This window comes from Crocodylus siamensis, chromosome 11 (genome assembly GCF_052110815.1).
Source record: "Crocodylus siamensis isolate JL-2025a chromosome 11, ASM5211081v1, whole genome shotgun sequence".
Lineage (NCBI taxonomy): Eukaryota > Metazoa > Chordata > Crocodylia > Crocodylidae > Crocodylus > Crocodylus siamensis.
Genome location: NC_143405.1, coordinates 4,708,550 through 4,735,219, shown reverse-complemented (window position 1 = coordinate 4,735,219; position 26,670 = coordinate 4,708,550). Strand labels below are relative to the sequence as shown.

General features: G+C 55.3%; 1 protein-coding gene across 1 annotated transcript in view; it reads left to right on the top strand.

Moving 5' to 3' along the window:
* NOTCH1 (notch receptor 1) overlaps nucleotides 1-24,739 on the top strand; it is a 63,892-nt gene extending 39,153 nt beyond the window's left edge. Inside the window, exons 9-34 of the mRNA XM_090021306.1 lie at nucleotides 34-147; nucleotides 1,586-1,699; nucleotides 3,327-3,560; nucleotides 3,850-3,960; nucleotides 5,098-5,290; nucleotides 6,287-6,432; nucleotides 6,853-6,966; nucleotides 8,226-8,345; nucleotides 8,935-9,087; nucleotides 9,606-9,834; nucleotides 10,498-10,699; nucleotides 10,838-10,991; nucleotides 11,990-12,174; nucleotides 12,699-12,831; nucleotides 13,165-13,422; nucleotides 13,520-13,632; nucleotides 14,558-15,129; nucleotides 15,779-16,207; nucleotides 17,000-17,148; nucleotides 17,762-17,978; nucleotides 18,323-18,413; nucleotides 18,696-18,861; nucleotides 19,644-19,939; nucleotides 20,396-20,543; nucleotides 20,659-20,756; nucleotides 21,380-24,739. Of these exons, the coding sequence (XP_089877432.1) occupies nucleotides 34-147; nucleotides 1,586-1,699; nucleotides 3,327-3,560; nucleotides 3,850-3,960; nucleotides 5,098-5,290; nucleotides 6,287-6,432; nucleotides 6,853-6,966; nucleotides 8,226-8,345; nucleotides 8,935-9,087; nucleotides 9,606-9,834; nucleotides 10,498-10,699; nucleotides 10,838-10,991; nucleotides 11,990-12,174; nucleotides 12,699-12,831; nucleotides 13,165-13,422; nucleotides 13,520-13,632; nucleotides 14,558-15,129; nucleotides 15,779-16,207; nucleotides 17,000-17,148; nucleotides 17,762-17,978; nucleotides 18,323-18,413; nucleotides 18,696-18,861; nucleotides 19,644-19,939; nucleotides 20,396-20,543; nucleotides 20,659-20,756; nucleotides 21,380-22,846 (6,206 nt within the window). The 3' untranslated portion in view covers nucleotides 22,847-24,739. The remainder of the gene's footprint in view (nucleotides 1-33; nucleotides 148-1,585; nucleotides 1,700-3,326; nucleotides 3,561-3,849; nucleotides 3,961-5,097; nucleotides 5,291-6,286; nucleotides 6,433-6,852; nucleotides 6,967-8,225; nucleotides 8,346-8,934; nucleotides 9,088-9,605; nucleotides 9,835-10,497; nucleotides 10,700-10,837; nucleotides 10,992-11,989; nucleotides 12,175-12,698; nucleotides 12,832-13,164; nucleotides 13,423-13,519; nucleotides 13,633-14,557; nucleotides 15,130-15,778; nucleotides 16,208-16,999; nucleotides 17,149-17,761; nucleotides 17,979-18,322; nucleotides 18,414-18,695; nucleotides 18,862-19,643; nucleotides 19,940-20,395; nucleotides 20,544-20,658; nucleotides 20,757-21,379) is intronic.
* The last annotated feature ends 1,931 nt before the right edge of the window (nucleotides 24,740-26,670 follow it).

The window sequence follows — 26,670 nt, the reverse complement described above, 5'->3', positions numbered from 1 at the left end:
TGCTAAGAGGGGCCGTGGGTCTGTCGCTCGCAGGTTACGAGGGCGTCTACTGCGAGATCAACACGGACGAGTGCGCCGGCAGCCCCTGCATGCACAACGGGAACTGCGTCGACAAGATCAACGAGTTCCACTGCGAGTGCCCCACAGGTACGGGGCATCGATCGCTGCGCTGCCGGCAGCAGCCTTTGTAGTGGGAGCAAAGCTGGAAGTAATCCCCTGCCGGAGGCAGCGCCGGGCGGACAGATCCAGGCGCCGCGGGGCAGGGCAGGGCAGCTCTCCGGAGTGGGGCGGGGGGGGGGGGTCTCCTTTCATCAAAGCCTCCAGCTTTGGCGGTGTCAGCCCGCTCGCTTAAACGCGGTGGGGGCCAAAGGAGCACCCGTAGGGGTGTCTGCCTCTCCCGCCCTGCACTCAGGATGTGTTATGGGGGGAGAAGAAGCACCACCTAGAAATCCCGCCCCCATCCTCCGGATGGCTCATTCTGGGGAGAATTCAGTAGATTTCGGGGCTCCCTCAAAGGCAGGGAGCAAAGGACATAGAGGAGTCACATATGTCCTTTGCTCCCTGCCTTGCAGGGAACCCCTAAATCTCCCAAGTGTGGATGTGGGTGATCTAACGAACGTGGATGATCTACTGAATGTGGATCTATTGAGTGTGGATGCGTGTGGGTGGACTTGCAACCATTATACTGCGTGTCATAGCCCCCATGCTACGAGGCGGATCTTTAGAGGCAGGTGGGCCCTGATGTGGGCATGGCCGTGCCCGTGAGTTGTGAGGGCTATCAGCCTGCCTCCGTCGTAGTGAAGAAGCCAGGCCTTCTGCATGGCAGATCCAGCTGAAAGAAGGGGCACGGGGGCTCTCTGCCGGCAGCCCCCAGCCGAGCACCCTTCCTCTCACTCCTGCCGCCAGCGCAGGGCTGTGGGGATGGGAAAGGGAATCGCGGTCCAGCCATTTGAGGCCCTTCCAGCTCTCAATGAGGGAGAAGGAGAGCGCATGAGGATTAATACCCCCTCCCCAACTTTGCACTTGAAAAGGCCCCATTTGGGAGCGGGGGTGGGGCGCTGGGCCTGCAGCGGGTTTGAATGAGGTGTCAAAGTCACGGGGGAGAGCGGAGAATGGGGAGCCGGCTAATCTGTGAAAGGAGGTTTTGAAGTTCAGAGGCTTTGCTCCTCTAGAGATGTAAATAAGATGTTCTCAATGCTGGGTCACAGCCCCCCATTCACCGCCCCGCACGGCGTCTCTATGGGAACCCGCAGCCCGGGGTGGAAAATGTGGGATTGCAGCCCCGGCTCCGGGCTTGAGAGAGACTTTGATCGTCAGGGAAGTCGAGAGGCGTCCCCCAGAAGTGCCCGTGGAGCCGGACTCACACGCTCCCACCACCCCCTGCACCTCGGGAGCCCTCGTCCGTGCCTGGGCCGGGTCCTCGGGAGCTTCACCTCTGAGATGGGCTGATGCCGAGGCTGGAGGAGCCCTGTGTCCATCCGGGCTGTCTGACCCGCACCTCGTGCGGGCTTTGGCCTCTCTGTATCCCACCCAGCCCATCAGCACGGTGCGAATGACCCCTCTCTCTCGTCTTGTCCTCCCCCAGGCTTCAACGGGCACCTGTGCCAGTACGACATCGATGAGTGCGCCAGCACGCCCTGCAGAAACGGGGCCAAGTGCGTGGACGGGCCCAACGCCTACACCTGCGAGTGCACCGAAGGTGAGAGGCGGCCGCGGTGGCGAGGGCCTGGCGGTGTTGCCCATGGGAAGGAGGCTGGGAAGAGACTCCTTCCTGGCCCTGTGATTCTTGGAAAGACCCTGGACCCATCGCCCATTGCCTCAAATCCCATGGGACCGGTCCAGTTCGCTGTGGGGAATTCTGCCCCCGCGTTTCACAGCCCCAAGCCCAGCCCTTGATGGGTGCAAAGGGCTTTGACACGCTTGGTCCAAGGGTCTAGCAGCCCTGGGACGGACTTGGCTTTCTCTCCAGCCTCGCAGCAGCTCACGTTCAGGCGGTCAGCTCAGCGTGGCCCAGACTGCTCTGGCCCCCTGTGCCTGTGCAGGGCCTGGCGCTGTGGGGCACCGCTCCCACCACGGCCCTGGTGATGCAGCCAGAGTCCGGCCCATCCATCCAAAAGCCGTCGCTCGGGGCCCCTGCTCTCCCGCTCGCTGACGCCCCCGCCTCCGGGTGCGACAGGAGCCGGGACATAAAGCAGCTGCTGTGCTGGAAGCAAGGCGCGGGCACCGCGGGCCCGACGAGTGAGCCCGGAGGAGCGGCTGGACAAAATGATGACAGGCGCCCCAGTGGCGCACACTGGCTCTTTTGTGGAGCAGCTCCCGCCAGAAACCTTCCAGCTGAATGGCCTCTAATTAGTGTCCTGTGAATGCCAAGCCCCGATGAAAAGCTGCTATGTGGGTTTCATGGAGGGTCGTCAAAGCTGTACTTTGTGCTCCGCTCCCCACCCCCGGGGCTCCTGGGAGCGGAGCAGGGGCGCGCTATTCTCCCGGGGTGCGCGCGGCCCCCTCCTCCCCGTCGGATCCCGTGACGAGCGCCGCTGGGAGGCAGGCTGGCGGGTGCAGGGGCCGGCTCCCGCACGGAGCGAGCTTAATGCCCGTCATTGTGCCTTGCCGGGACAAAGCACAGCCGTCCTGGCTCTGAAAGCGGCTTCGGTTGGAGCGCCAGGGAGCGGCTTTTGTTCTCCGCACGCTGGCTGCGTTCTCCCGCCAGGCCCCATTGACTCCTCCGGGCTCGCGCTCCAGCTGACGCTGGGGGAGCCTGGCCGGGGAGAGCGGGGCGCTCGCAAGGATGGACGGGAGCTCTCCGCGCTGCTTTCTCTCGCTGCGAGTGCTGCCCCGGGCCCCCGCCTGCAAGGTCACCGGGGCCTTCCACTCAGGATGAGATGTCCCCACACTTGTACGGGGGATGAGGTCACTGCCCTCCTCTCCAAGGCTGCCACAAAGATAGGTGCCCGGAGGGGGCAGATTGAGGGGCAGAGTGCACAGAGGAGCAAACCGCTTCCTCAGCCCAGCTCCCGTCCCAGCTATGTCCAGGGGCAGCTGGCAAGGATGCCCCCTCCCCAGCCAGCTCCCCGCAGACCCGTCTGATCGACTGTGTGCGCAGAGCCTGTTCCACGTACGCAGGCTCAGCTCGCAGAGGGGTGGCACTGAGGCAGCCCGGGAAGTTGGGTAGATGGAAGAAAAGTCTCCTCATCTCCTACCCTCTACCACGCCATGCCAGGGCCTCGGGAGAGGGGCCACAGGCATTTACGAGCCTGCCGGGGAGGGATCCCCTAGGTCCCCACAACGGGGAGCAGCGCGTGCTAAACCCCAGTTGCTCTCCCCACCAGGATTCACTGGCACCCACTGCGAAGTCGACATCGATGAGTGCAACCCCGACCCCTGCCACTACGGGACCTGCCGGGATGGCATCGCTGCCTTCACCTGCCTCTGCCAGCCAGGCTACACGGGCCATCGCTGTGACGTGAACATCAACGAGTGTCTGAGCCAGCCCTGCAAGAACGGGGGCACCTGCCAGGACCGGAACAACGCCTACAACTGCCTGTGCCTCAAAGGCACCACGGGTGAGGGGATCACCCATGGGAGACCCTGCACTGGCGGTGAACGGGGGCTGGCAGGGCCCTGACTGCCTGGCTGTGGGAAGGGGTCTGGCAGAGGCTGGAAACAGCCTGGGGGTTTCCTTTGGAGATGGCTAGCTTTCCTTGCCCTGTGACGATCTCTTTCGGCACCGGGGTCTCACCTGGGTGTATTGAAAATGGGGGAGGCAGAGAAATTGGGCAAGCAAGCACAGCATACCCAGCTTCTCATGAGCCCGGCAGCCTCATAAACTTCCAGTGCCATTTCCTCCTTCAGGCCCCAACTGCGAAATCAACCTGGACGACTGTGCCAGCAACCCCTGCGACTACGGCAAGTGCATAGACAAGATTAACAGCTACGAGTGCACCTGCAAGCCTGGCTACACAGGTGAGGCCTGGCTAAGGCCACTGCGGGGGGGGCACGTAAACAGTGCCAGTGCCAGCTCAGACAGGCTAGCGGCTAGTGGGTCTGGGTCGTATCCGGCCTCTTTGCTGACGACGCACAGCCAGGCGGGAATGGGGGAAGACGGGACAAAATGATTAGTATTTCTCTTATGGCTGGGCCTAGCCTCCATAAGGGTCCTGGCCCCGCTGCCCTCAGTGTCACGCATGCACATGTAGTAAAGGGAGAATCGCTGTCCCTGAGAGCATCCTGCGGGCAGGAGATCAGTATTAATAGGGAAACATTTTGGAGACTTTCAAGTGTTGAGCCTTGTTCCCCAAGAGAAGCAGGTGCCTGGTGCTGGAGAGAGACTTTCCCAAAGGGCGCCTGGTTCCAGATGCCTTGTTTTCCATGGACCCGATGAGGATGAAGGGGGTGGGCTTCCCAGGGGCAGGTGCTCGGCACCACCAGTGCCTTGCATGTCAGGCACCACGTGCACGGGAAGCTCTCGAGAAGGAGCGTGGTGCAGCGTTCTGCCTCGCTAACCTCTGCAGCTTTCACATTTGGCCTCAGAGGCCAGGACTCCTGGTTGCTCCAGTGGGGGACTTGGAAAGAGGGAACCGTGTGCTGTTGATGGGGCTCCAGCTCCATTGGTCCCATGGGTATCAGGTTGCAGCCTCCTCGCACTGATTTGTTTGATCGCCCCTGGAAAATGCGTGTGCCCTTTGATATGAGCAGACCCCGGCTGGCTCCCTGCTCACCTGCGGCATTGCAGAGCCCCTTTGTCCTGCTGCCTGCCCAGGGGTTTGAATAGGGCCTTTTCATCAAGCCGCGGCAGGTAGAGTTACAGGCTGAGATGGCTCCCCTTCATTTCTGCTTCCTGCAGCCAGGGGAGCTTGCAAGATGGCTCCTCTCCCTGCAGGTGAACGCGAGCAAGTGAAGAGGATGATCATTGCCTTGCAGGTGTACACAGTGTGCCGGGGAGACTCGGCCCGCTCCATCAAACGCTCTTCCAGGCAGGCGCAGTTTCCGTTGCAGCCAGGGGGGTTCTGCTTGCGTACCCTATGCCCCCAACATGACAGTGCTCCCAGGATGCCATCGTGGCTCGAGAAGGTGATGCTTTACTAAACTTACTCTTTCCAGGGCGAATGTGCAACATCAACATTGATGAGTGCGCAAGCAACCCTTGCCACAATGGCGGTACCTGTAAGGACAGCATCAATGGCTTCACCTGCATCTGCCCCGAAGGGTACCATGACCCCAAGTGCCTGTCGGAAGTGAACGAGTGTAACAGCAACCCCTGCATCCATGGGAAATGCAATGATGGACTTAACGGGTATGTCTGCAAAGGGCCCTTGGAGTTCTTTACTGAAGATGTTTGAATGTTAATCACCCATTCGGGTGAGGGACCGATGGCTCCCCGGAGGGTTTGAGCAGTGATTCTCAGCTAGGGTGCCGCAGAATCCTTCTAAGGGTGGCATACCGCTGGGTGTGCAAACACCTACACACGATTCACAAGACAAACCCAGGGATTTCAAATGGGATTGTATCGTGTCAGAAATGTTCTGATCTGCTGTGGTCTTTGCAACAGAAGAATTGCTCTCGTGTTTTCCCTAGTTCAGAAACTAGTGAGAGCTAAGGGCTGGCATTTTCTGAGGAGGGCCTTGAGTCTGTTGAGCTTGAGAACCACTGGGTAAGAGGAAGGACAAGCTGGTGCTGACTTGTCTTTGCTCACATAGCTCTGCTAGTGCCTCAGGAAATCCCTGAATCACATGGTTGTTTAATTTTTCAGGCCCCAGCTTAGCTCTGGCAACACACCCAAGTCTTGATGTGAAGCTACCCCCAGGCCTTGGCTTCCACATCTGACTTGGTGACCAGATCCCCTTTCTGATGCAAGAGCTAACTGCTGTTGAAGTCCCTGGCTTGTCCTGAGCAAAGGCTGCCAAGCAGTCCCACAGCCACCATGGTTTGGGTAAACTGGGCATAGGCACTTCCGTTTGCATCCTTAAACCCAGTTCCAGCTGGGGTTTTGGGATAGGAAAGGCTGTTGCACCTTGCACCTTTCTTGCACCAATAAAATGTGCCCGAGCAGTGATTGGTTGCTCTGGTTAATACTGGTCTGTTAATTGATGCAGTTTTATTAACAGGCTCCTTTCTTCCGGAGCTCCAGTTCTCTAGCTGCCAAATCATCTAGTGCTAGCAAAAAGCTGTGGAGTCTGGTTACATGTGCCTTAATTTTGCTAATTAAAGAAAGACAAAGGAAGGCTGAGCCAGGTGTGGGAGGAAGCTGAGAGCTGGCTGCGGTGCTTTACACCTTGATTTCTTCCCAAAGCTACAGGTGCGATTGCGACCCGGGCTGGAGCGGGACCAACTGTGACATTAACAACAACGAGTGTGAATCCAATCCCTGCATGAATGGAGGCACCTGCAAGGACATGACCAGTGGCTACATCTGTACCTGCCGGGAGGGCTTCAGCGGTAAGGGCTAAACTGGGGGAAAGCCGCAGCGCTCGATGCCCGCGGCACAGGGCGTGGGTGAGCGCTGTGGCTGAACGTTTCCATGCCTGGGTTTGTGGAACAGCAGCTGCAGGAGAGGCGATGGCACGTGGGTCACTGGCGCATGGGTCATAAGGTGGGATCTCACCTGGGACTTTCAGTGCTAAAAGGAGTCTGCGCGGCCTGAGCCGAAGGGACCGCTGGCAGCAGCAGTAGGCGTTTTGCCTCTTATGCGAAGCGAGCGCTTCCCGGGAGGCTGTGAGGGGGTCTGACCTTTCTGCGCGTCACGGCCACCACCCACGCAGCTCCGTAGCTCCCCATCGTGCCACCCCCTTCCGCAGAGGGAGCGTCCGTCCAGGGGTCTGCTCGTGCACTCACGCCTGCTTGGTTTTTGCAACGCAGGGCCCAACTGCCAGACCAACATCAACGAGTGCGCCTCCAACCCCTGCCTCAACCAGGGCACCTGCATCGATGACGTTGCCGGCTACACCTGCAACTGCCTGCTGCCGTACTCAGGTAAGGCTGCTGCCTCCTCGCTGCGTTTTCTTTGCAGTCCGTAAACTAACAGCCACTAAGTGCCCTTGAAATTTCTCCCATGCCCAGCACACAGAGGGTTGGGTCCTCTCCTGGCATAAATCAGTGAGGCTACGCCAGCTTTCCTGGAGCTCACGGGCACTGAGGGTACCAGCAAAGCACCGAGGCATCCCCTGGCTGGTGTGACCGGGACTCCCTGCAGAGTGCCCGGTCCCATCCCTTGTTGGCTTGGCCCAGTCCAGCCTTAGACAAGGAAACTTGAAGGAGCTCTCGGAAGCAGGAGGATGGGCTGCGTGGATCCGTCCCCTTTTGGGCAAGGTGCCTGAACCAAGGGAGAAGTCAAGTCATTGGCCAGCGGCCGCCCATTCAGCTCCTGGTCTGGCGCAGCGTTGTTTCAGAAAACGCGCCGCGGCCCATCTGGGTCCCGTCCCGACCCCTTTGCGGGGCCTGTTTGCGAGCAGCTCTGTTTACCCGCCGATGCTCCTGCTGGAAAAACAGACATCAGCTCTCCGGGATAATGGCCGGCCGATTCCTGCGGGGGGGTGGGGGGGGCAGGAATTTCTGCTGACCTGATTCCTGTTTGCCCGTTTCCTTCCCGTCGCGCAAAATGGCAACATGTGCACAATTGTAGGAAGCCATGACCGGTTTCCTGCCTTCGCCAGTCCCCATAGAGACGAATGGGGGAGGCGAGGAGGGGAAGGCTCTGGGAAATAGCAGGGGCCAACTGAGAAGATAATGGCTGACAGGGGAGATAAGGTTTTGAAGGGACCCTTGGCTGCTGTGTAAACAGGAAACGCGACCCGTGGGGGGGGAGGAAGACGCCCCCCGCATGGCACTTTCTTGTCCCAGCCAGCTTTGCTTGGGATGCGCCGCAGGGTGCTAATATAGAGAAGCTGGAATGGGGGGGCTCAGGACGTCCAAGACCCTCCCAGGCCCCCCCATACACACAGACACTCACATGGGGGGGGCCTTGCAGAAATAGCCCCACGCCACACTCCTTCCCAGCACCTCACTGCTGGAAGGTCTCCAAGCGGCAGGTCGCTGCGCTATACAAAGGCTCATCGGGCTCTCGAAGAGCTGTGGGGATCCTGACGTGACTCGGGAGGGCGGTGGAGGAAGCCCAGGCTGCTTTGTGCTAGCTGAGCGCTGGAAGGAGCCCAGGAGTTCTTGGGGAGCATTAGATGTCCCAGGCCCGGGGCAGCAAGCCTCACCCGTGCATGCATCCCTTTCTCTCTTCTCAGGGGCAACGTGTGAGGATGTGCTGGCCCCCTGTGCCAACAGCCCCTGCAAGAACGGGGGCGAGTGCCGAGAGTCGGAAGATTACGAGAGCTTCTCCTGCGTGTGCCCCTCGGGCTGGCAAGGTACGGCCTCTGCCCCTGTCGTGGGGCAAGTGTCGGGAGGGGGCAGGTGCCTCTTGGCTGGGCAGCTCTTTTGGGCTTAACCCCTGCCCTAGTGCTGTTGCCTGCAGCTCGGAGAACATAAGAACAAGGCTGGGAGTAGGTCTGGTTGTTAGATTAGGGACCTGGGAGTGTGTTCCTCCGCCCTGCCATTTATTGTGTGACCTCCTGACTCAGCCGCTCTGCGCTCCAGCCTGCGTCTTTCCCGCGGCGGTAATAAGGGGTGTCTTGATGCTTGACCATGCGTGCGCCAGCGCCTCACCTGGCCTCAAGCAGCCTCGTCCCATGGACTATGCCAGCAGAAGCTGCGGCCCAGTTTGCGAAGGGGTTTGGCCCCCGGGATGGGAAAAATGCAGAAAAATCACAACAGGGCTGAGACGGTCGTGAAGTTTTAGGGCCTTTCCAGAGAAGCGAGTCAGAGCACTTGGCAGCTGCGCCCGTGGGAACAGCCGTCAGCTCGTGGTTGTGTGCTGCGTCCTTCAAGGACACGTTCAGTGCCGGAGGAAACGGGGGTTGCAGCACTAAGGAGCCCCCACCCCCGTCTGTGCCACAGGCCAAACGTGCGAGATCGACATCAACGAGTGTGTGAAGAGCCCCTGCCGCAATGGCGCCACGTGCCAGAACACCAACGGGAGCTACCGCTGCCTCTGCAAGGCAGGCTACAGCGGCCGCAACTGCGACACCGACATCGATGACTGCAAGCCCAGTAAGAGCCGGGCCGGGCGCTGTTCCCCACGGCCGCGGAGGTCCTCCCCGGCGTCTGGCATGGGCTGCGCCCGGCAGCCGCTGCAATGCAGAGTGGTGGCAGGGATGGATCTGGGGGGGCTTCAGAGCGGTTCGGCTGGTCCTGCGTGGATCGGACAGGAAGGATTTAGGAGGAGGGAGCAGGTGGGGCCGTTGCAATGTGCAGATGCAAGGCAGGGGTGCGGTGCAGAGCAGAGAGGGGAGATGTGCTTCACGGGGATCTCTTTGAGCCTACGTGACAGCAGCTCCTCCCGGGGGCAGCTGAGGTGGGAAATAGCATGGACATCATGGTATCTAGATGTCCTTGCAGGAGCTGTAGCCCGTGTCCGGCGCCCCGGGCTCGGTTCGCTCTGCTCTGCACCGTGGGGCATCCCACGAGGCCGGCCCTGAGAAGGGTGCACGTCAGCAGAAGGTCTCTGCCTCCCCTGCGGCTCCGGGGCTGGGCTCCGCTGACCGCCGGGGGACGGGTTTCCCTTTCAGACCCCTGCCACAACGGTGGCTCCTGTTCCGACGGCATCGACACCTTCTTCTGCGAGTGCCTGGCGGGCTTCCGGGGGCCCAAGTGCGAGGAGGACATCAACGAGTGCGCCAGCAACCCCTGCCGCAACGGCGCCAACTGCACCGACTGCGTCAACAGCTACACCTGCACCTGCCCCTCCGGCTTCAGCGGGATCCACTGTGAGAACAACACGCCCGACTGCACCGAGAGGTAATGGCCTGGGAGGGGACTGGACCCCCCGCTGCCTCCAAGGGGCAGCAAGCAGACATACCCAGGGGGCATGTATGTGGGGCGGGGGGTGGGAAAGACCCTCATGAGGACAGGAGACCAGGGGAGGGAAGTCTCTCCGAGTTGTTTAGTGGCCGCATCCCTGCAGAGGTGCATCTGGGCCATTCGGATGGATCTCCCGATATTGGGAGCTGGAGGTCTTGGACCAGCATGGGTGGAAAAGCCGCTGGTGATTTCAGTCGCAAAGCTCCCTCCGCCTTCAGTGGGATCTGGGCCTGGCCCAAGGGACCGGGCTGCCGTGTAAATAGCTTAGCACAGAACATGGCTCTTCAGAGGGGATCCAGTCAACTGGGGGGTCTTGCAGAACAGGCGCATCAGATACACAGCAGCCCCATGCCCTGCTCTGGCACTAGCGGCTGTGCCCAGAGGGGGACGGCTCAGGAAGGCGGCTGAAGCGGAGGGCTCCTGGGTCCTGGTGCAGCTGTGGGGCTTGTCCCATGGGCTGTCTGGGCCCTCCACTTCCCCGTGGCCCGGCGGGGTCTCACAAGAGAACCAGTTTCTGTGCATCAAGGGGCCTGGGGAGCTGGGACGCCAAGCCAGCAGGAGCAGCAGTTTACATGGAAGCCGTGTTTGCTTTCCCCCCAGCTCCTGTTTCAACGGGGGGACCTGTGTGGACGGCATCAACACCTTCACCTGCGTGTGCCCGTCCGGCTTCACAGGCAGCTACTGCGAGCATGACATCAATGAGTGCGACTCCAGGCCCTGCCTGAACGGGGGCACCTGCCAGGACAGCTACGGGACCTACAAGTGCACCTGCCCGCAGGGCTACACCGGCCTCAACTGCCAGGTATGGAGCAGATGGCCTGTTAGCTCCGCGGGACCGGACCTGCATCCTGCCAGACCGTTTCTACTAGCTAAGGATTTGTCCCTGTCCTGGGATGCTGCAGCCCTACTCATTCCACCTCTGGGGCTCCTTCTCTTCCAGAACCTGGTGCGCTGGTGCGACTCTTCGCCCTGCAAGAACGGGGGCAAGTGCTGGCAGACCAACAACCTGTACCGCTGCGAGTGCAACAGTGGCTGGACAGGCCTCTACTGCGATGTCCCCAGTGTCTCCTGCGAAGTGGCTGCCAAGCAGCAAGGTAACACCTGGCTATACTGATTGGTTTGAAGCAAGAGCCTCCTGGGGTCTTGTAAACGCTCAGAAGTTTAGCATCCGCCTGCCTGGGAATGGGGTGACCGTCACTCAGCCCCAGGTCTGGGGGAGTGAGAGGCAGGGGTGGCTGTGCATTGCCTCTGTGCTTCCCCAGTTGCCAGCTCAGCCTCTAGTGCAAGGCAGAGCAGCTTCAGGGCTGCTCTAAGTTGCACCAACTCAGCATTTCCCCTCCCTGGATAGTGGCACTTGGGAGAAACAGCCCAAAGTGCTGCACCCTAAAGGACTGAGCTTTTTAACTCATGCTTTGTAGCCCAAAAGGTGTGTAACTCATGCTTCCAGGTTTTGCTGATTGCCACAAGGGGATGGGAAGGGATTATTTTCCCCTTCCCATTGCTGTGCACGTCGGGGGCGGGAGGGAGGGATTCACTTTCCTCAGAGGCACTGGGTGTTGGCTGCAGCTTGGGATGGTGACAGGGCTGTGCCGATGCTTCTGCTGGGACTCAAACCCAGAGGTTGCTGACTAAAGTGTCTTGGCCCTTTGCTCAGAGTCAGGCCATATTTGCATCAAGAAAGGATTTTGCCCCATGGCTGGATCAGTGCAGACAGTTGGGGGGTTGTCTTCCTATGTAGCGTGGGACATGGCCCTCTTCCTTGGATTTCTCCAGCATATTTTAACAATCTTTGCAGCTGCAGGATGTTGGCCTCCATGATCCGCCTGCTTTACCCGTGGCAGGTTCAGGCATTCTCTCTTGTGGTTGTGTCAGGGTTGACCGCGCAGTTTTGCTAAGAGGTTGGACCGTGGGTTTGGACAGGGCTGCTCCTGCCTCAGGCAGGGGTTGGACCAGACGTGACCTCTGGAGGTGCCTTCCAGCCCGACCGCTCTGTGCTCCAGTGACTCCTGGCCCTGCTCTGTGCAAATGTGGCCTGGCGTTCCTGGAGCGGCTTGCGTCTCACTGCGAGCTCTCCGGCCTTGTGCTCTCGCAGGGATCGACGTGGCACACCTGTGCAGGAACTCCGGCCTCTGCGTGGACACGGGCAACACTCACTTCTGCCGCTGCCAGGCCGGCTACACGGGCAGCTACTGCGAGGAGCAGGTGGACGAGTGCTCCCCGAACCCCTGCCAGAACGGGGCCACCTGCACTGACTACCTGGGAGGCTACTCCTGTGAGGTACGCTCGCGCCGTGTCGCTCTGGGAGGTATAGTGAGAGGCGCGGGGGACCGGCGTCCTGGGTTCTAGTCCTGCCTCTCCGCTGGCACCGAGACATGGGCCTTCCCCACGCTGCTGCTCCTGCCATCAGGAAAATGGGATCGGTTCATCACAAGACATGAGCAGTGTGCTGAGATCTGCAGGTGGAAATAGCAGCATCCATGCTACTCGCTGCCTTTCTGTCGGACTCTTCCTGCCCTCTTTGTCTTGCAGAGATGACCACTTCCCGTGGTTTGCTTAAGATGAAGCAGTTTGCAGCTGCTCTTGTCTTTAGCACTGAGGTGCAGGTATTGCTGCTGAGGGTAGGGAAAGCTGCCCCTGGCCCATGCATTGGCTGTTTTGGCCATAGCTCCCCATGTAGCAGCTCGAGGGGAAGCAGAGATGTTCCCGTACCGCGGTGCCTGGCGCGCTACAGGAGTCTTGGACCCCCACGTTCGGTATCAGAGTGGATATAACTGATGGCTTCCCTTGCTCTTCCCTGGTAGTGTGTTGCTGGCTATCATGGAGTTAACTGCTCAGAGGAGATCAATGAGTGCCTGTCTCACCCCTGCCAGAACGGAGGAACCTGCATCGATCTCATCAATACCTACAAATGTTCCTGTCCCAGAGGCACTCAAGGTAAATGAATTCCCCTGGCAGGAGGAAGCCATGCAGAGGGCAGATACCCTTGGTATCTGGTCATTAGCATCTGCACGTACCCACTGCTCTGAAGGAAGAAGCAAATGCAGTAACAGGAGGCTGAATTGGCTCATTAACAGAGCCAGTGAGGACATGTAACCTTGGGGCCACTCTGCCAGGGGCTTTTGGGCCCTGGAGCTTACACCCCTGCTGTGCATCGGGTGGGATGTTGGCAAGCAGCTTCTGGGCTCGCAGGGTGAGACCCCACCCGTGGCTTGCCTACTCCTGTCTGACCACAACTGTGTTGCCCCCTGCCCCCCCCTCTCCCCCCAGGGGTGCACTGTGAAATCAACATTGATGACTGCAGCCCGTTTTTCGACCCCGTCACCCTGGGGCCCAAGTGCTTCAACAACGGCAAGTGCACGGACAGGGTGGGTGGCTACAGCTGCATCTGCCCGCCCGGCTTCGTTGGGGAGCGCTGCGAAGGGGACGTCAACGAGTGCCTGTCCAACCCCTGCGACACGCGCGGCACCCAGAACTGCGTGCAGCGCGTCAACGATTACAAGTGCGAGTGCCGGCCGGGGTATGCAGGTGAGCGCACCCCTGCTCCCGCCGCTCCTCCCTGCCAGGGAGCCCCGCTGCTGTGGGCGACGCGTCACACTCGTGCCGGCTTTCTCTCTCCATGCAGGGCGCCGCTGCGACACCGTGGTGGACGGCTGCAAAGGCAAGCCCTGCAGGAATGGTGGAACGTGTGCGGTTGCCAGCAACACCGGCCGTGGCTTCATTTGCAAATGCCCCCCTGTACGTACCCGCTACCCCCTGGATGGCATGGGACAGTGCTGGTGGGAGGGCAGATGGGATGAGCCAGTGGCCCCTTCGGGCATCAAGGGTAGGAGGCCTGGTGTGGAACGTGAAATAAATGCTCCAGAGGGAACCCAAAAGCCTCTGGCCAACGGGCTGGATTTCACGAACCTTATTGCAGCAGTGAGCAGTGATTCACTGGAGTGATCCCGTTGTATTCAGTGGGACTCCTCATGTGCGCAGCGTGGCTGGCCAGCATGAATTGAGGGGCTCACAGTCTGGCCTCAGATAGTGAGGGCGCCAGGGGCTCTGATATCTAGGACTGAGGGTGTCAGAGCTGTAATGATGGCAGAGGGAGAGGGACAGGGGTTGTTGCTGGCATCCCCAGGCAGGAGGAGTGCCTGCTACTATCCCTCTCTACAAGGTCAGGCAGGTTTGTGGGGGGTGTCAAGGGAAAATGCCCTAGCACTGTGACCTGCAAGGGCTCCCTCCACAGCCTGGGAAAACACCATGAGTTTGACTCTCTAATGCTGCTCGAGTGATCCTCTAGAAGGGACTGCAGGCCGCAGGTCACGGTGGAGGAGTTGCGGGTCACTGAGCAGCTACCATTTCAGTTCACATGCAGAGGCTGCACCTTCGGCTTGCTGTGGTTTGAGTTGTCGGTCCCAAATTCCCAGTTAACTTTCAGTGGACCGTGTGCACCCGGGCTCCCGTACACTCCTGCACCTACCTCATGGCCATGTGAGACAGTCACAGCTCCAGGGTCGCACTCGCGAGGAGGGGAGCATTAGGCATCTGCTGCAGAGCGGGGGGCAGAGCAGTGCACTGAGTCACTGCCCTGCTTACGCTGTGCCTCCGTCCTGCCCAACACTGCAGTGCGCCGCCAGGAACACTGACCTTCTCCCCCTTGCTCTGGTCCCCCCAGGGTTTCGTCGGGGCCACCTGTGAAAATGATGCACGCACCTGCGGGAACCTGCACTGCCTGAACGGTGGCACCTGCATCTCCGTCCACAAGAGCTCCAAGTGCATGTGCGCACCAGCCTTCACGGGGCCGGAGTGCCAGTACCCGGCCAGCAGCCCCTGCATTTCGAACCCCTGCTACAACGGGGGCACCTGCGAGTTCTTCAGCGAGGCAGCTCCCTACTACCAGTGCAGCTGCCCCACTAACTTCAATGGCCTCAACTGCCACATCCTCGATTTCGACTTCCCTGGCGGGTTGGGCCAGGACATCATCCCGCCCAAGATCGAGGAGAAATGCGAGATCCCTGAATGCGCGGGGTACGCCGGCAACAAGATCTGCGACGGGAAGTGCAACAACCACGCCTGCGGCTGGGATGGAGGGGACTGCTCCCTCAACTTCAACGACCCCTGGAAGAACTGCTCCCAGTCGCTGCAGTGCTGGAAGTACTTCGATGACGGGAAGTGCGATTCCCAGTGCAACAACGCCGGCTGCTTGTACGATGGCTTCGACTGCCAGAAGGTGGAAGGGCAGTGCAAGTAAGTGACCTGCTCCCCATCCCGCAGCCCTGTCAAGCTGTGATCTCTAGGCTTATGGACAACTGCTTCCTTTGTATTTAACTGTGCTTTGCCTCTCCCTGTTGCACATCAGGTGGGGCCAAATCTCAAGCAATGGCAGCATCCATTGACCTCCGTGAGAGCTGGCTCCTCCCAACTGCCTTGTATGCCCCCATAGCCCCTGCTGGCTTCCTTGCTTGCATCCTTGCATCCTACATAGAAATTCACCCCCCAGGTGTAGAGCAGGAGCGTGCTGAGTCCTTGACTGGGATGAGAACGACAGCAAAAAAGCAGTGTGGTGCTCTGTGAAATGGGTCTAGAGTTAGCAATACAGGCATTTGCTGGACGTTTATGTTTGCAGTAGTAGGATTGCTGTTTGGGTCATTGTAATCTGCTCCCATCAGTCATGGCCTTCACTCCCTGTCCTGAATTGCTGCTTGCAGTATAACTGCCATGATGTTTCACCCCAGAGGTGGTTGCTTTTCTGTGTTTTCTTGGTCAGCTGTCCAGGATCTAACCGGGGAGGAGTGCTGCAGCTATGGGAGAGGGCTCCCTAGGTCGCGGGTCGTTCTCCTCCTGGCTGGTAAGAAGAGCGGCTCTATGTCTAACGTTTTCTCTCCCTTCTGCCTAGCCCTCTGTACGACCAGTACTGCAAAGATCACTTCTCAGATGGGCACTGCGACCAGGGGTGTAACAATGCCGAGTGCGAGTGGGACGGGCTGGACTGTGCCAACAACATGCCGGAGAAACTGGCCGATGGCACGTTGGTTGTGGTGGTGCTGATCACCCCGGAGAACCTAACGAACAACTCCTCCCACTTCCTTCGGGAGCTCAGCCGCGTGCTCCACACCAACGTGGTCTTCAAGAAGAACGCCCAGGGCGAGTATATGATCTTCCCCTACTATGGCAATGAGGAGGAGCTGAAGAAGCATCACATCAAGAGGTCGACGGAGAACTGGTCGGACATGCCCAGCGCCGTCTTCAACAAGCTGAAGACATCCCTGTACTCCAGTGCTGGCAGGAGGCAGCGGAGAGAGCTGGATCAGATGGACGTCAGAGGGTGAGGGCGCTGGGGAAAAGGTTTTTCTCTCCTCCGGCTGAACAACAGTCCCTTTGCTTTATTGATACCCAGCACCTGCTGGAAAGGAAAGGCTGCGGGTCAGGGTGTTTTACTCTGGTTTTGCTTTAAAGAGGAGCCAGAACTAGACTTCCCTTCTGCAAGGGAAAAGTCGTGACAAAGGAGAAAGTGGGGCAAGTTTCTGGTTGGTTGGTTGGCTGGTGCCACTACTGCTACAAAGAGCAAGCCTAAGGGAGTGTTGTATGGTAGGGGTCAGGGCAAGGGAGGCCAGGGACCAGAGGTCAGGCTTAGGAAGTCAGGTACTTGAGCCTTGCATTGTCCATGAGTGATACTGGCTCTCGGGTTGTGTTATGAGGTTGAATTGTAAACCCGGGGTGATCCTTGGTTTGACTGAAAAGGACCTCGTTCTCCTCCCGCTCATGCTGGTGTGGATCAAAAGTGGCTAAATCCAATGGTGTTGCAATGCTGCAGCACCGGGGCAAGAAGAGACGCTGGCCCCACCCAGCAGCTGCGTTTACTATGAGAGATCTCCTCACGGTGTTGAGCATAGACACGTGGCTGAATCCCAGCACCCCAGTCAAATACCAGCTGAGCTGTCATCAGTGAGAGTTTTGCCTAAGTTCGGCCTGGAGGATTTAAGCTGATCACGAGTCAAAAACTTCCCACCTTCCCTCTCCTCCTTCTTCTGGTGTGGGGCTGTGGGGAGACCGGAGCCGGGCCCTTTCTTCAGTCTAATCATTGCTCCTCGTCTCCCTTTCCCCTTCCGCCCAACAGCTCCATCGTCTACTTGGAGATCGACAACCGTCAGTGCATCCAGTCCTCTTCCCAGTGCTTCCAGAGCGCAACCGATGTGGCCGCTTTCCTGGGTGCCTTGGCCTCTCTCGGCAATCTGAACATCCCCTACAAAATAGAGGCTGTTAAAAGTAAGTGTAGCCAGCAGCAGCCGGGGGGATTGAGACGGGAAGGACCGAAACTTCCCAGCGCACGTCCGCGATCCAATTAGCAGCCAGCCGAGCTCAGAGCGCTGTATCCAGAGACAGTCTGGATTTAATAACCTTGACTCTCTCTTTTTTTTTTTAAACTATGTTAATAAACTATTGCTGCATTATGTTTTATTTTGCTTAGTCCAGGTTTACTTGAAAATCATTAGAGCTATAAAAGACAAAAAAAAAATCCCAGCTCCAATCAATGAGTGACATGCCAGGAGTTGAAGTTTGTATCTTGAAAATCCCCCTAAATCCTTCTGCCTTAACAGCTCAATGCGAGAGCAGTGATTTGAAGTTGGTTAATCCTTTTCCTGAAAGGAGAAAAAAAAAAAGTGAAGCTGTCTCCTGATGCAGCCAGCTTGTGCAGAGAAGAATTTGCCGATAGTTAGCAATTCTGATTAATAGCCTATAAAATGACCTTATTTTGGGGGATGATTTAGATCTGCCCGAGGTACCTTTATTTAACTAATTTCACTTCATTTTCGCTCCATCACCGGTTTGATATGCAGCTTAATGTCTCAGTTTCTCTGGGCGCCCCATTCTTTTCTAGGTGAAACAGCGGAGCCCCCCAGGAACTCCCAGCTGTATCCTATGTATGTGGTGGGGGCTGTGCTCGTCTTGCTTGCCTTCATTGGAGTGGGGGTGCTGGTATCTCGGAAGCGACGCAGGGAGCATGGGCAGCTCTGGTTCCCAGAAGGCTTCAAAGTGACAGAGTCGAGTAAGAAGAAGCGACGAGAACCGCTGGGAGAGGATTCGGTCGGGCTGAAGTGAGTAATCTTATTGCTAACCTGTTACTGCGGAGCCCAGCTAGTGATACAGCGCGGCTTTGAAGGAACCTTTAGAGCCGATCCTTGACGATCCAGTGGGGTAGGGGAAGGTTGTAGCAAGGTTGGTGCAAGGGGAGAACAATGCACTCATTTTCTGGGGATTTAAATACTAGGCAATCAGTGTGCCATTAGTTAAAATCCAGAGAAGCTTCGTGGCTGGGAGCAATTCTTGGAAACTGCCCTACTGATTGCTGCTTTTTGTGTTTGCATGTGGAGGATCTGACCCGTCATACCACAGTTGTGGCAGAAGGTTCCCTTCTGAAGTGTTTCCTTATTTAATTTAGACCTCTGAAAAATGCATCGGATGGCACCTTGATGGATGACAACCAGAATGAATGGGGCGATGAGGAGACCTTGGACACCAAGAAGTTCAGGGTGAGTTGATAAAACTGCTTCTCATGCAGCAGTGAGTACAGCACACCCACGGTCCCAGCTGTGGAGCAGGGCTGAGAAGTCGCAGAATGGCTCGCTCCGAGGGCCGCTGGCCATGCCGCTCCCTTCTTCCCAAGGGTGCAAATGCAGCCGCAGGTCTCCCCGAGCTCTGGTTTTAACCCCACATCTTCCACATTCTTCTTTCATTGTCCTTGAAGTGCTTATACCACAGTTTGATTTAAATTTCGTTGTCCTTGAAGTCTGTGCCCTTCTGTCCCTTTGCAGTTCGAGGAACAGGCGATGCTGCCAGACACGGACGATCAGACAGATCACAGGCAGTGGACCCAACAGCACCTAGATGCAGCTGACCTCCGGATTTCCTCCATGGCACCCACCCCGCCACAGGGAGAAATCGATGCAGACTGCATGGATGTCAACGTGCGAGGGCCCGGTAAGGGAGAGTCTTATGTCTTCCTGCCACGTTGGTCTCGTGTCACGAACCCTTCTCCCCTTGTTTCCCGTGGCGAGGGGGCCTCTGGGAGTTGTACTGCACACCATGCTGTCACGTTGCATGCTAATGCCTGCCTCTGCATAAGCTAACATAAAGTGCCCCACCTGGGAGTCTTTCCAGGTCATGTCTGTTATGCCTGAGTTCAGGTAACATGCCCCTGTGGAATTTGGTTTGCTTTAAGATCTCTTTCTATTTAACCACAAAGAGGGAAGTCAGAGAGCCCGAGAGGTTAGAGACGGGGGGGAAATACCTTTTAGCTGATCCAATCCATGTCTTTGCCAATACAGGATTCTTCCCCATAGGATGTGTCAGGGTGTTTTCTTGCCTAGTCAAGTTTAACCATTCCAAGCACCCTGCCTCCTTGGGAAATGTATTTCATAGCCAAACTGTCTTGGCAGACTTCTGAATTTTAGCACTCTTCTGCATGGCACCTTCCAGGTAAAAAGGGCTGCATAGTGCTTGAGGGAAAGGCATCCAAGACTCCCAGGTAAATTAGGGAAACCTATGTGTGGATACAGAAGGAGGATTACCTCCACACCCGTGTGAGAGGAAGGGTGATAGCGTTTGATGTCTGGGATTGTCAGGAACCAGAGCTCGCTGTGCCATGAGCTCAAGGAGCTGCTGCTTATGCCTCATGGCTGCATTAAAACATCTTGTTGGGATAGTCTGCACTGGAGAAGGGCAAAAAGCTGCTGTTCACTGGGTTTCTCTCTGCTTTCCAGATGGCTTCACCCCACTTATGATAGCCTCCTGCAGCGGAGGAGGGCTGGAGACCGGCAACAGCGAAGAGGAGGACGATGCGCCGGCCGTCATCTCAGATTTCATCTACCAGGGCGCCAGCCTGCACAACCAGACAGACCGTACCGGGGAGACAGCGCTGCACCTGGCTGCCAGGTACTCCCGCTCTGATGCTGCCAAGCGCCTGCTGGAGGCCAGCGCCGACGCCAACATCCAGGACAACATGGGCAGGACGCCTCTGCACGCAGCTGTCTCAGCGGATGCCCAAGGAGTCTTCCAGGTATGTCAGCCTGCTGGGGGCTTCTGCTGGGGATCCCGAGCTGCTGGGTTGTGTACCAGCACTGTGTGCTGGCCGTCAGCCCTGCGATATCTGTTTGTTCGTCTTGCCCCAGAGTCTGTGCCCTGGCTTTTCAGAGGCAGCATTGATTTCCCTGGGAAGTCTCCTGAGTCTGGGTCTTAGGATCTGCTGAGGCACTGAGTGCTAACGGGACAGGTCCAGAGCCCCCTTATTAACAGCAGGACAGGTAGGGCACGGCAGGATGGTGCTTTCTCAGTGCTGACCTGCTAACGTGCTCTTTTCCTAGACTGGACAGGCCAGCTGTAGGCACAGGAAGGTAGTGCTGGCCCTGTTAGCCCTGGAGCTCACCGAGGATCCCAGCAAAGGGGCTGGAGGTTTGGGGACTGGGGAAGACCAGCTTTCTCACTTAACATATGGTCGTCTTCTCCGTGCACACAGATTCTGATTAGAAACAGAGCTACCGATCTGGATGCCCGCATGCACGATGGGACCACCCCTCTGATCCTGGCTGCCCGCCTGGCTGTGGAGGGCATGTTGGAGGATCTGATCAATTGCCATGCAGACGTCAATGCTGTGGACGACCTAGGTACTGCTTTAATCCAGAACACAAGACACTCTGTCGGGGATTGATGTCAGGGACTTGTAGCTGGTGTTTTAACCGCTCACTAATGCACGCTGTCTTTCACCGGCTTCCTCCACAGGCAAATCAGCACTGCACTGGGCAGCTGCTGTGAATAATGTTGAAGCTGCAATAGTGCTGCTGAAGAACGGTGCCAATAAAGACATGCAGAACAATAAGGTAGGTGGTCTGGGTGGGCACCTTAAGTAAGTCATTGGGAGGTGATTTTTTTCCTAAGCTTTACTTGAGGCTACCAGATGCTCTGATGCATACCTAGTTTTTTATGAAGTTAATGGGAGTTGCGTTGAAACAGCAGCCCAAGAGCTGGTCCATTAGGTAATTAGATCCATGCAGTGGCAGATAAGGGCCAAGCCATAAATGGGAACTTGCTTACCTCCCAACAGGCAGTGAGAACCTGACCATGCACGAGATGCGGGAAATGACTCCACAGAATTAAAACACAGAGGCTTTCCACAAAGTGTTGCTCTGAACCTAACCAGAAAAAGAGTAGCCAATACACACCAGGCCAGGGCACAACCCACATCCCAGATCCTTGCCTCATCTCCCAGGTGCCCCTTTTGCAGCTTGTGTCCTTCATACTAGAGCCATGCAGGGTGTGTGCTACTCTGCCCCTGCCCTTTGCCTTTTGTTTGGGGTCAATCTGCTGAGCCTAGCAACTGCTACTGAGCTTCCTAGTTAGTACCAGTGTCTGCAGATCTAACTAGGAATGCGAGGGCTGTGCTTATACAGGATACCAGTAAGCTCAGGCATTTCAAAACAAACCATGCTTGCCACATTTCCAGGAGGAGACGCCGTTGTTCCTTGCGGCCAGGGAGGGGAGCTATGAAACGGCCAAAGTCCTCTTGGACCACTTTGCAAACCGTGATATCACGGACCACATGGACCGGCTCCCTCGGGACATCGCGCAGGAGCGCATGCACCATGACATCGTGCGGCTGCTGGATGAGTACAACCTGGTACGGAGCCCGCCGCTGCACAACGGGCCGCTGGGCGCCCCCACCCTGTCCCCTCCACTCTGCTCTCCCAACAGCTACATCGGCAACTTGAAACCTGCCGTGCAGGGGAAGAAAGCTAGGAAACCAAGCACCAAGGGCCTGAGCTGCAACAGCAAGGATTCCAAAGACATCAAGGCCCGGAGGAAGAAATCACAAGATGGAAAAGGCTGCCTCCTGGATAGCTCCAGCGTGCTGTCGCCGGTGGACTCCCTGGAGTCACCCCATGGGTACCTGTCTGATGTAGCTTCTCCCCCGCTGATGACCTCTCCATTTCAGCAGTCACCGTCCATGCCTCTGAATCACCTGCCAGGCATGCCTGATGCCCACATGAGCATCAATCATCTCAACATGGCTGGGAAGCAGGACATGGCCATGGGCGGCACCAGCAGGATGGCCTTTGATTCGGTGCCTCCGCGCCTCTCCCACCTCCCTGTTTCCAGCCCAAGCACAGTGATGAGTAGCACCCCTATGAATTTCTCTGTCAGCGGAGCTGCCAGCCTCAATGGGCAGTGCGACTGGCTCTCAAGGTTGCAGAACGGTATGGTCCAGAACCAGTATAACCCAATGAGAAACAACATGCAGCCGGCGACCCATCAGCAGAACCAAGGCCTTCAGCACGGCATGATGACCTCCCTGCATAACGGCATGCCCACCACGACCTTGTCGCAAATGATGAGCTACCAGGCAATGCCAAACACCCGGCTGGCCTCCCAGCCTCATCTGATGCAGCCCCAGCAGTTGCAACAGATGCAGCAGCAGCAGAATTTACAGCAGCAGCTGCAACAGCAAAACATGCAGCCGCCTCAGGGGCCGCAGCCGCCACCGTCGCAACAGCAGCATCACGGTGCCGCCTCAAATGCCAACGGCCACCTGGGCCAGAACTTCCTGGGCAACGAGTTGAACCAGTCAGACATGCAGCCGGTGAGCGGCAGCTCCATGGCAGTGCACACCATCTTGCCACAGGAGACCCAGATGCTGTCCACGTCTCTCCCATCCACCCTCACGCAGTCCATGACCACCACCCAATTTTTAACACCGCCCTCCCAACACAGTTACTCCTCCCCGTTGGACAATACGCCCAATCACCAGCTGCAGGTGCCTGACCATCCTTTTTTAACACCTTCCCCTGAGTCGCCGGACCAATGGTCGAGCTCATCGCCTCATTCCAACGTCTCTGATTGGTCAGAGGGGATCTCCAGTCCTCCCACGAGTATGCAGTCACAAATGGGACACATCCCAGAGGCCTTCAAGTGAAGAGCACGTCCCAAAGGCACTGACATGCGGTGAGACTGGGAACTTTGAAAAAGATTTCAAAAAAATAAAAAATGCCTAGGGACGTTGGATGCTTTGACAGAAGGATCCTTTTTATATGTTTTTATACAAAATAAAGAAACAAAGTTTAAGTTTTTTTCTTTTTTTAGTATTTATTTATGTACATTTTATTTTACATGAAAACACTGCCTTTTTATTTATATGTTCTATTGTTAACTCAAGATGGGACACTTCACTTGTGCTCAAAAAATTCAAGAACATAAGATGTTTTTTAGGTTTTTTTGGGGGGTGGGGAGCATTAATAAGTTGCTTGGACATTTATGTAAAGCTATAAGCAATGATTCGTGATTATGAAATGCCATTTATTTATTTTCTTTTTCCTTTCAAATCCAGAAAGTTATGTTGTGGGGGGGAAAGAGTGGGGAATATTAAGTAAAAATGCCACCCCTTGAAATAAATATAAATTAAGTATAAACTGTTTTTTAAAAAAAGTACTTTAAAATGTTCCCTTGGCTTTTAACTGAGAGAACATTTTATGGTACCAGTCATGAATCTTTGTTTAAAGTTTCAGTATTATATAGTTGTACATTTGTCTTAATACATAGGGATTCTTGTTCTTTCTTTTATAAATACATATATATATTTAAATACTGTCTATAATCTAAATATCAGGATTACAGACCTGTGATAACAGAGTCTAAGCTAAAAACTCTTCATAAACTTACTGCTGCCTAAAGGAATGGAATATTTGCCAAACCTGTTGAAAAAGCAAGTCCACAGTTACTGAGTCAATGCAGAAGAACAAACTTAGTTTTCCCTTGAATGTCTTATACTGAGTTTTTTTTCTATTTTCAACTGATTGAACAACAATTAAAAAAAAAAAAAAAAAAGGCAGGTTTTGGCCTTTTGCAATCACATCCTTATTTTAAGGATGGCACCTCCTACTTTAAAGGGGGCATTTCAGTTACTATAGACCAATTCGAGCAAAAAGTAACTGAGCAGTAGAGCACCCGGCCATGGGATAGTGCTCATCCTCGACATCCAAGTTCCTTTGGAAACCCTGACCTTCCAGGTTTTCCACTTAAGGGGTGTCAGGTTTGGGTGTAGCCCTGATTATTCACAGGAGGGCAAGAGACACAAGCAGATCCTGGGTGGTTGGGCCTGGGTTTTTTGAAACGTTGACATATTGTTCTTGCTAGTTTGGAGTGAGGCATCTTGTTCATGTTGATGTACACTCTTGTGGAGGCGGGAGAGGGCTGTATAACATATAGTATAAGCCTGTGGCAGAGTTAATGTTTGTAAATAAGTTTTTTTTTAAAAAGGTGGATTTTGTTTCAAAAATCTAAATGAACAAGTCTTAAGTATATTGCGCTGATTAGAGGTGTCAGAATATCGCTCTCTCTCTCTCTCTCTCTGGCTGCAAAAGGAAACCAAGCACACTATGAACATGTTCCTGTGTAGTCTATCCATCCGCTGGACTAAAATGCAGTCGACCCAGGAAACCTAAGAAAAGGGAAATGTTCCTCCTCTCTGTTGCTCAGAAGGCCACGTTGGATTTCAGTTCCTCCAAGCACAAGGCTCGCTGCAGTCCCATATGCATTCATCTCTTAGTACAGAAACGTTTTGGAGCATTGTTATTGTGACATCCCTAATGCAGGTGATTTAAACATCACGTGGCGTCGAGTCTTCCTATGTTTTATAAACTAGAGTGTAGTTTACAGAAAAGAAACTCTCTGTAATAAATGTATCTACCGGCAAAGTTGTAGTTTGCAAATATGATGTATTTTTTTGGTTAACTGATTTGCAATAAATGATGCTCACAGGCATCTAGATTTTACTAAAACTGGAATAGGGTCTTTTTTGTTTTTTTGCTGCAGGTTGTTACAACGCTGTGCTGGCCACGTGGACCAGTGCACACTTCTCATTGATGGTTGATTTGTGCATGAAAATTGTACATCTCTGAATAAAATAACGACCTTTTCTCTCTTGCCGAACTCAGTCCAGTCCTGTTAGGGTCAATAACAAAGAATGCCACTGGTTTCAGTGGAAATTGGAAATGAGTCCTGGAATCAACACTCCTGTTGTCTTCACTGGAGGTTTTACCTAAGTGTAGAGCATCAGAGAGCATTACTGTGCGAAGCTTTGATCCTGCCATGGGAACTGCATGGCTGGTTTCTCATTGACCTGTGGGCACAGTGAGGTCATAAGTGGTCCTCACTATTAGATCTGGTCTAAAATGGGACAAGTCGGGAAGACTGTTTTAAGAGCTTCTTATATGGCCGCTTCAAGTCTTCCCCTGACCCCCCTTAAATCTCCCACTGGAAAAATGATCCCTTTTACCTGAAATGTCACATTGTAGGAGAGCTCTGGCAGATTTGTGGGAGAGCTAAGTGTGACTGAGTGTACGTGGTTTTGATTATAGAAAATATAGGGAGGAAATAATGCATGGGGTGGAAGAATAATTCACACACACTAAACAGGGCACATAGGAAAGCTCATCTGTTGAGCTGGTATAAACAAGGTGAAAAGGTATCTAAACAGTTTGAAAGGGGGGAAATAATTTCACGGTGTGAACTTTTACCCCCAAAAGTAAAAATGGCGACCACTGTTTCTGTTGCATTTAGATAAATACTTAAATATTTAAGTATTTAAATAATGTATAGTTATGGTTTACTATCTATACAGTATTAGATAGTGTAATAGAGGATGCAATAGTCTATTACATAAATACTCAAATATGCAAAGAGGCAGATCCTAACAAATCAGAACAGCGTTCATTGCCGCTTCCCCCTCTCTGGCCCAAACAGACTTGGGAGGGAAGTGTCAAGTGGGTGCACGTAGCTACAAAGAAAGCCCCCCGGAAATGAATTCACCAACTGCCAGGCATTTTAAGCAAAAAGTTGTTTGTGTGATCCTTTGCAGACAAATGGGAACTGTAACCCAGCCTGCAGTGGGGAAAAGGGTCTCCACAATATCTGTTGCCAATGCTCAGACTCCTGAGCCCAACCAACATCCAAGAGAAGTCATGCAGGCCCCTACCCTGGGGGTGTTTAAGAGGAGGTTAGATGCACATCTTGCCGGGGTCGTTTGACCCCAGTACTCTTCCTGCCATGGCAGGGGGTCGGACTCGATGATCTGCTCAGGTCCCTTCCGACCCTAGAAACCATGAAACCATGTTCATTTGAAGTGTAAGTGAAACACCAACTCCTGTTCGCATCAGTGAGATCTTTGAGGCAGGGACATTTCTCAAGCGCTGTACAGAGTTGAGCAAAGTTGTCAGTACTGGAACAGTGAAAGGGAAACACAACTGTGCTGCCCCACCCAAATGAGAACAGCCTGAAAGAGGTAGTGGGGGTTATCATTGCCCATGACATGGGCAGTTTGTCCTGCACGCAAGGAACCAGCCCTTTGCTCTTACTTCACTAGCACTTTCCTATTTGCCACCCTCGGTCCAGAGCTGGCTACATGTTTCTGCATGCAGGCTGTAAAGGCTTTGAAGTGAAAGGTAATCAAACCATCAATGCCCCAGTATTATATGGCAGTCAGGTGGTAAAGGGGAGATCCCACCCATCTTGAAGGTGCCGGGATTCTGTAAATACCCCAATGGTATTTAAACCATATCTATACATAAACCCACCGAGTTACTCAAACTCATGTCCCCACAGAACAGCCACTGGGGGAAATCCTGGGGAAGAACAGCCTTGTTCAGCACTTCAGGTCTATGTAGGTAAATGGCATTTGACAAGCTTGTTTCTAAGAATGTCCTTACCAGAGAGAGAGATGAAAGGCACTTTAAAAATCGTAGT